Genomic DNA, 9,156 nt, shown 5'->3' on the forward strand with positions numbered 1-9,156 from the left:
CCTGTGCTGTATGGGTACTTTTAAGATGGACTCTATGCATATTTTTTTTGTGTAAAGTTGAAAATGCTGTTGACACCATTGCTGTCAATGCAATATAAACAATTTACAGAAAACATAAACCACATTGGAGAAAATTTGAGTCCGTGAGAAAAAATAAATAAATTGAAAAGGTGAATACTGGTGGCACAAAAGTAATTTACGAGCTTAACTTAAAATCTATAAACTCAAACTTGGAATATTTAATCATGAATTAAGAAATGCAAGAAGGATCTTCATCTCAAATAACATTTTTAAAACTGCCAATAACTCTTGTGCTCGGTTTTCTAGTACTTAATGGGTCACTTTCCTCTGGATTGTAAGACTACTGTCTCAATATTTATTTTCTTTTGTTTTTTTATTTTATTCTATAGATTTGATTGAAATAAATAGCTATGAAATGAAACAGTTTCTTCTAAATTCTTTCAACAGGCCGTGAAGACTACTCGTCATTATCTTAAAGACTAGTTTTGGTTTCCCGGGAGTTCATGTTTTCCACAATTTTATTGTTTAGCATATTATTTTAATTATTTTTGTGTTCATCTATGCTATATCCATGAACTCCATTGTTTTTTTTTGTTTTGAGTTTAGGGTCTTGCCATATCGAGGTATTTTTATCATTAGCTTCCTATGTTAGCGTGGATTGTTTTATCAATGACAGCTGTTTTCTGGATAATTCCTCTTGCTTATTTCTCAGAATGTTTAGTTGGTTCAGCCCTAACTCGTTATTTTGGTTTGTTGGATTCTTTAGTAAATTCCGGGTTGTTTATCTAGGATTGTTTATCTCTCAGCCAGGACCTTCATTTGTTCTATATTTTCTATTGGTTTCTCTTCTGGATAAGTTATTATTTCTCTAACCTCTTCACTAGATAAAACGTTTTCTTCAGTTCAGTCTCTTTTCCTGCAGACCTCTGATATGGGTAGAAACCTTGGGATGATCATTGATTCAGATATAAATCATGATAACTAGATTAAATTCATTATTATTTCAATGTTTTTGCTAAAGTTACACAACAGATGTCAGGATCCTTAAAAAATAAGTTCATAGCTTTTTATCATCAGACTGAGAATCAGAGAGTCCAACTTCTTAAAACTGTAGAAGCTAGTTCTTATAAAAAGAACAGACCAGCACATCTGTCCAGTTCTAAGGTCTTTATAAGGCACTCACTAGTCAGAGCCCTCATTACATCTCTGAACTTCTTGAATGCTAAAAACCATAAAGACCTTGAAGATCATCAGAGTCAAACTCACAGTACTCACCATTTCAAGACTCATTAAAGACACTGAAGCAGCCTTCAGATTTGTTGCTGCAACAATCCAAATAAAGCTTCCTGTACGCTGTAGAACTGCCGCAACCCAAAGCTCTTTTCATACAAGGTTAAAACATTTTTGTTTTATGAACTAATGTAATTTAAAAGGCTTATTTTTAATTCACTTTTATGTATCTCTTATAACTTGTTAAGAACTTCTATGTATTTGTATGCATTCATTGTATAACCACGCTGCTTTTGGATGAAAATGGCTATATAAATAAAGGTGGAGTCCTTACCTATCTGCCTATATAATTGAGCTCTGGTAATCTTTATGTGTTATTTTTGGAATTAAAATGAACTGTGTTCCACCCAGTACATACTTCACACATTCGTCAAATATTAGCAGCTGCTTATGGTATGGAAACCTGAACATTTGTGGTAGAGTTCAAATCAGTCCCCTGGGTTTTTTTAATATTACTGAAGAACCTGTTAGTGGCGCTATCAGAAAAGATATCTGTGCTAAGTATTGCTTCTTGATCAAAGAACTAGGTCAGGTCAAATGAAAACATGAATTTTGTCCTTAAAATCATTGATAATTAAAAAATAAAGATAAAGAGCAGATATTTCAATAAAAAGGGTTTTAAGGTGGGAGGAGGCACTGTTTTTTTCTGAAAAGAGAGAAACCTGTTAGATGCACTTTAGAGCTGGATCGCCACACCTACTCCTGTTAGTAAAGCATCAAGGGTCTTTATGAGGTCAGTGCCATCATGTCTCTGTTATGGATCACAGTCCTTATTCTTCATCAAGGATGTAAGTACATTTTGTTTTAAAGTGTGAAGTTATTTTAAGTTTGACATTAACATTTAATTTGGATCCTTGATTTTATCTCTAACCCAGATGCCTTAGTTCCTGTGGTCACTGTTCAGCTTGGCAAACCTGTAACTTTTACCTGTGCAAATAAGGAGTCCACAGCATGGATTCACTGGTACAAGCAAACTTCTGGAGATAATCTGAAAATGATTGTAAAGCAGAGAAAAACCCTAGATCCCCATTATAGCCCAGAATTTCCTTCTTCAAGATTCAAAGTTACAAATGATGATAAAATAAGCAACCTCACAATTCTGAGGACAGCTGGACAAGACGAGGGAATGTATCACTGTGCTCTTTTAGACTATAAAGAGTTTACTTGGATGGGGACGTATTTGATGGTAAAAGGTAATGTGAGACCTCAGTATTACAATGCTTTGAAATCTTTTATCACTAAAGAAATAAAATTCCTCCTGAAATTTCAAACTACAATCTGATATTACACCTATATTGCACAGTTTCAATTGGATTTAACAAGTTTTTAAAGGATGTAAAATTTCATCTGAATCAGCTATTAAACAGATTAAATGTGTTTTACTAGTTTACACTGGTCTATAGCAAAATATTATATGTGCCTCTGATGTATTCATTGTTTTTAATGTCTTATTCCTTTTGATATGCTCTTACTATGAGACATGCAAAAATATTATTCATGCAAATGTTGATACATGCAAATATTAAATTACTTGGAAACAGTGTAATTTTCACTGCTTCAGTTTCAAAGGCAAAGGCACTATGTAATATTTCTTTTCCTTGTGAATCTGTCCATTACATTTTATATATTGAACAACTTAGTTTTAAAATATAACCTTATAGTAATTATTTCAGGAAACTCAAAGAAGACATCCAGCTACACTGTTGTTCAGCAGTCAACAGCCTCAGAGTCGTCCGGTCCAGAAGACTCAGAGACTCTGCAGTGTTCAGTTCTCTCTGAGTCAGAAAACAATTCTTGTTCAGAAGATCTCAGCATGTTCTGGTTCAAAGCTGGATCCAACAGATCCTATCCAAATATCATCTACACTGATAGTAAAAGAGCTGATAACTGTGAGAAACGTACAAATACCCCCCAAAAATGTATCTATAACTTCCCCAAGAACATTAGCTCCTCTGACCCTGGGACTTACTACTGTGCTGTGGCTACATGTGGAGAAATCTTATTAGGAAATGTAATCAGAAAGGAAGGAGGTAATGTACACACATTGAGAAATATGCACAATAATAAGTGAATATTTCAAAGGCTTACAGATGCTCATGTTTCTTTTTTCTCTTTTCTAGGTCAAACACCACTTTTTAAAATTCCGATTCTGCTGATCACAATAACCATTATGACCTTTTCTCTGACTGTAAATGTAATTTTGATCTGTTACCAAAGTCACGACTTAGCAGGTCAAATCATCAAAGGTAAGTGTTCTTTACTGAACAATATAAAATTTTTATTCTACTTGAAATGTTGGTATTTATAGAAGAAAGTAAAAACCTCTCTTCATATTTTGCATTTAAATATGAGCCATCTGACATGTGATTAATTATTTCAAATTAAATTATATCAATAATACATATTGCTGTTTGTTCTAAATGTGCAGAAACTTCCTCTGAAGAAGAGAGGAAAAAGTTCAACCAACAAAGAGATGAAATTGTAGGTAGTGATTAGAAAAAACATCACAAATGTGTTATTTCAGTAAATTTGATACTGAAGGCTTTGATTTCTATAATTTTAAATGAAATGTATTTCTTTTCACAGCCTGAGGACAGGATCTGGTCTACTGTGCGTTACATTTTTTTGAAGGAAAGACGCCTAGAGGAACAAAGAAGAGCAAATTGAAGATAAAAAAAAACCTGTTTGAATGAATGTCGAGATGAAATTTGTACTCTTTCCCAAAAACAACGCCTTTCTCCTTGTGTTATCATAGCTTTGTTTTATTTTTATTTTTTACAAGTTGTTTATTTTAGAAAAATAATGTTACATATATCACAGGCCGTAGCAACCAAGCCTATCCAGTGCTGTTTTCAATTATTTACAGATCCTGAAAATAAGCTTTCTAATGAGGTGAAACTTATGAAAATTGAATAAGACCTGTATATATCAATGCTGGAACTCTGCAAAGAGCATTAAGTTTAAAAACCAGACCATGAAAATTTAAACACCATAATTGAAAACATTGAAAAATCAAACAGAACAATTGAACAAAGAAAATGTACACTTTAAATGTTTAAATAGCAAAAATAAACAGATAATACTGCACTCTTGAAACCAATAAAATTGTTCAGTGTAATCACTCAACAAACGTGAATAACTGACACAAAAACATAACACGAATAAACTAAGAATACGCAGAGAAAATTGGAACACACAAATAAAAGAAAGAATACACAAACAATGATCTGGCCCTGATAGCTGGACCAAACCATATATATAGCAGAGGGAGCGGGTGGATGAGATCATTGATAATTAGAGAACTGGGAGGGAACAGCAGATGAATGAAGTGAGTAATCAGATCAGCTACCGGGGCTGCGATCATGACACACCTAGTTTGCACATATCTGCAGAAAAAGGTGAGCGAGGCAGGAAATATTACTCTTCCTCCTTTCTTTTAAGTATCACAGAGTATAAATTGTGTAAATATGCTTCTGCTTTGAGTTTTATACTATTTGATCTTCGTTAGCAAGGAAGTAAGTGTAAATTTCTCTAATTGTAAAACAGAATTTCCAGTTTTTGTTTCCTACATACAACCTGTACATCAAGATTTTTTTTATTGCTGCTGTGATGCTCAATATGCAAATTAATGCATTTAGATTCTACAAATTCCTATTTTCTTCTCAAAACCTTTCCCTCATAGACATAAAACATAAGCTAAAATTCCATGTTGAAGACTATTATCAGCCTCAAATGGATCACCTGCTGATGTCATTCATTCAGGTTAAGCCAGTCAACGTTGGGACCCCAGCCAGTCGTGTTTGAAGATCCCCTTGACTTGGCTTCTGGCCAGCTTCTCTCCAGATTAACTTTCATCCACCTCCGCACCACCTTTTCCCAAACTCTCAGACTATTCCGTCCCTCTCATCTTCTGGCTTAATTCACCCCCACTGTCCAGGCCCGGGGAGAAGAGTACTCCAGTACGTTTTCAAAGTGACTCATCCCACAAAATGTCAAGTCACAGCAGCACAGTCTAACTGCTGCCACACACTGCCCTTTCATTGCATTTCCGAAAAAGGCCATAAACATTTGAAAGTGGTTTACAAAACATATCCCTTTGACTTTATTACCAAATGACTCTGTAAATACACAGTGAATATGTCTCTTTTAGGGGTTACAGAGTTTTTCCTTCGCGAAGGCTGCAAGTTGTACTTGAACCAAGAAGAAGATGTTTTGAATATAAGCAATAACACAATGAGTGATAACAAATGGATAACTATCATTATTCATTATAGGAAACACTGAGACAACTTCAAGCTACCGAGTTGTTCTGCAGCCAGCTGTTTTAGACCCATCCCTCCCAGCAGACTAAGATACTCTGCAGTATTCACTCACCTGAGGTCCGTTTCACAAAGCGGGTTTACTAAAAACTCTAAGATTTCTAAACCTGAAATATGGGAAGGTCTGAGTTTTCCACTTCAAAAAGAGAATTTCATTAACCTGCTTCAGTCCCCATATTAACATTCTCCACAAAGCTGAGAAGTTTATGTGAGAGCTTTTTACTAGTGTTTGTGTGAGGTTTTCAGTAGGTTATACACTAGTTTATGTGACAGCTTTTCACTAGTGTTTATGCACGTGTATCAGTATATTATATAGAAGAGTTAAATTTGATATGTGTATATGCAAGTTAATTCTGATTTATGTCCCTGGGGGCACCTCATACATTTCTCCTTGTGAACGCTTTGTTTAAAAGTTGCTGTTCTCATAGCTCATACAAGCTCACTGTGCCCAACCATCCGCCTAAATCCCTCAATCATTATAAAGAGCAGACACTATACTGTATAGTGAATTCCATCAACGTACCTTTTTGGACAGACCACTGCGTGGTACCTGCGCCATCTTTGTTAATATTCGCATCTGTCGGGTAGCGGCAGCCTATAGTGACAGTGGGCCGCTATAACAGCAAATCCCATAATGCTTTGTGAGGAGAGCTCTCCGCACAAAGCATTCTGGGATATATCTGCCTCTTCTGAGGCTTTTCTTTTCCTATCATACACTTCGTAGAAACTTTTTATCTCAGGACCCTAGGCCATTTTCAAAGAACCACAGTGATATCGCCTTCAGACTCGGTCATTATGCAGTTAAGGAATTGGAGATTAAAAGTTATCAAAGGTTTTCGTTTTTGAGCATGTTGAAGGGGTCTCCAGGGGCCCTGAAGTTAGGGTAGCCTACTTTTCAAGAAATTCAAAATGGAATAACTTTTACAAAAAAATTCAAATCGAACCAAGTTTTGCAGTAAAGAGCCCCTTTGGGTGCTTGATGATACTGTATGGTCAAATGATAACATCACCTAAGCCCCTCCCCCTGAGGGAAGAAAGCCACTTTTTTAACTTGGGAGGGTCCTTTTCAGTCATTTTAAACATCAGCACCTTGAAACTAGGTCAGAAGGCAGAAAACATGTTGGTCTAAGTTCATTTAAAGCGCAGAGGGTTTTAGTTAAATGAAGTTGCCAAGGCGACCTGGCAAAGTGAGGCGTTTTGCCATGACCATATTGGCTCTCATCTCCTCATAGATCCTTCAATCTTCCCCAAAGTCACTATGATGGAACCTGATCCAAGCCCAAAGAAGAATATAGGCCAATAATTGGTGGGCATGGCTTACTTTTTCTACAGCGCCACCTAGAAAGACTAAAACAACCAGCCCCAAGCCACGCAATTACTTACGATTATGAAAGTTGGCAAACATGTTTAACCCACCAGGACCTACAAAAATGCCTCATGGAGCCATGGTCTAAACCCCACAGGAAGTCAGCCATTTTGGATTGAAATTAAAATTTTGGCTGTAATTTTGCACTTTAAAGCTTCTATATTTGTCATGAAACGAGGACAGATGGACCCAGCATTTGAGGAGAGACAGCCAGTAGGAAAGTACAAAACATTTATATAACGAACAAAACTAACAGGGGAGCTGCTAGGATCTGTGGCATGCGGCGACTGCAGGTGGGGGGGGGGGGGGGGGGGGGGCGCGGGGGGGCTGGGCACCGCCCAATCACAGACACTGTTAGTGGGAGAAACACAGGTAAGTGACCACGATCATCTGACAGAAGATGATTACCTGAGTTGGTCACTTGGTTTAACAGTCCAGTCCAAGAGTGTCCCCAGTGCTGCAGTTCTAGAGGTCTTGCAGGAAGCTGATCCTTGTCAGGGATTCAGAACAGACTGGGACAGAAAGAACAGGATCCAGAACCGGCTAGAACAGACAGGTGGCAGGATCCAGGCTTCCAGGCATCATAGAGCTCCCAGGCGGGTTCAGAGTCTGACTGGGACCGGAAGTATGACCAGGCGGTCTCACACAGGAGCAGACAGGATCAGGTGCAGACAGGGAGGCTCATTGGAAGAGGGTAGCCGAGACAGGACGTGGAACCAGAACTTGATGCAGGACCTTTAAACTGGTCTCCACCTTGGAGCCGGGCTTACTGGATAAATACTGAACCTCCCCGCGTACAGAGCCAAAAACCCAGAGGACTCAGCAAGGGAGGAACAGTGGACAAGCAGGAGATGAGACAGACACAAAACCCTCTTTCCACTAGCCGCCAGGATCCAGGACATGAACCTCAGGATGAACAGAAAACAAACAACAATGATCTGGCCCAGAATGCTCAGGCTAAACAGAATATATTCCAGAGGAAACAGGTGAGAGGAATAAATGATAATTGAGGCAGGGAGGGAAAACGGCAGGTGAATGAAATATCCAATTAAGGGAGAGCAAGCAGGCCAGATCATGACAATATTTGAACAAACTCCTCCTACAGCTTTTGAGTTACACACTTCATATTCACTGTACAATGATTTGAGGCATTGGGGATCAAAAGTTAAGAAAGGAATTTTTCTACATCAAAGCATGTGGGCGTGGCCAAGCGTCAAACTTGGTCATTTGACATTAAAACAAAGGGTAAGCCCCATGTCATGTTATGACTGAGAGTTCTGAAACTTAGATCACTTATGTAACCCCTCAGGACCTACAAAAAAGTGTCTTTTTTGCAGACCTGCAGACCACTGATATGGCTAGAAACCTTGGGATGATCATTGATCCAGATATAAATCATGATAACTAGATTATATTTATTATTATTTAAATGTTTTTGCTAGAGTTAGACAACAGATGGCAGGATCCTGAAAAAATAAGTCTCATCAGACTGAGAATCAGACAGGTCCAACTTCTTAAAACTGTAGTAGCTAGTTCTTATAAAAAGAACAGACCGGCACATCTGTCCAGTTATAAGTTTTTTTTTCAAGGCACTCACTAGTCAGAGCCCTCATTACATCTCTGAACTTCTTGACTGCTACAAACCATAAAGACCTTGAAGATCATCAGAGTCAAACTCACAGTACTCACCATTTCAAGACTCATAAAAGACCCTGAAGCAGCCTTCAGATTTGTTGCTGCAACAATCCAAATAAAGATTCCTGTATGCTGTAGAACTGCCGCCACCCCACGCTCTTTTCATGCCAGGTTAAAATGTTTTTGTTTTATGAACTAATGTAATTTAAACGTATTTTTAATTCACTTTTATGTATCCCTTATAACTTGTTAAGAACTTCTATGTATTTGTATGCATTCATTGTATAACCACTCTTAGCTGCTTTTGGATGAAAATGGCTATATAAATAAAGGTGGAGTCCTTACCTATCTGCCTATATAATTGAGCTCTGGTAATCTTTATGTGTTATTTTTGGAAATAAAATGAACTGTGTTCCACCCAGTACATTCTTCACACATTCGTCAAACATTAGCAGCTGCTTATGGCATGGAAACCTGAACATTTGTGGTAGAGTTCAAATCAGTCCCCTGGGTTTATTTTAAATA

The 9,156-nt window shown here is 37.5% G+C and overlaps 1 protein-coding gene across 1 annotated transcript; it reads left to right on the forward strand.

Annotated features, from left to right (window-relative positions):
- Positions 1-2,026: 2,026 nt before the first annotated feature.
- On the forward strand, positions 2,027-4,323 carry LOC119791522. Its single transcript, XM_038297671.1, has 6 exons — positions 2,027-2,099; positions 2,187-2,504; positions 2,985-3,341; positions 3,432-3,557; positions 3,740-3,792; positions 3,898-4,323. Exons 1-6 carry the CDS (start codon positions 2,057-2,059, stop codon positions 3,976-3,978), a joined length of 978 nt encoding a protein of 325 aa, XP_038153599.1. The 5' UTR covers positions 2,027-2,056; the 3' UTR covers positions 3,979-4,323.
- Positions 4,324-9,156: the final 4,833 nt, after the last annotated feature.

The sequence above is a fragment of the Cyprinodon tularosa genome, unplaced genomic scaffold (genome assembly GCF_016077235.1).
Source record: "Cyprinodon tularosa strain WSP-4 unplaced genomic scaffold, ASM1607723v1 ctg393, whole genome shotgun sequence".
In the NCBI taxonomy this organism is placed as follows: Eukaryota; Metazoa; Chordata; class Actinopteri; order Cyprinodontiformes; family Cyprinodontidae; genus Cyprinodon; species Cyprinodon tularosa.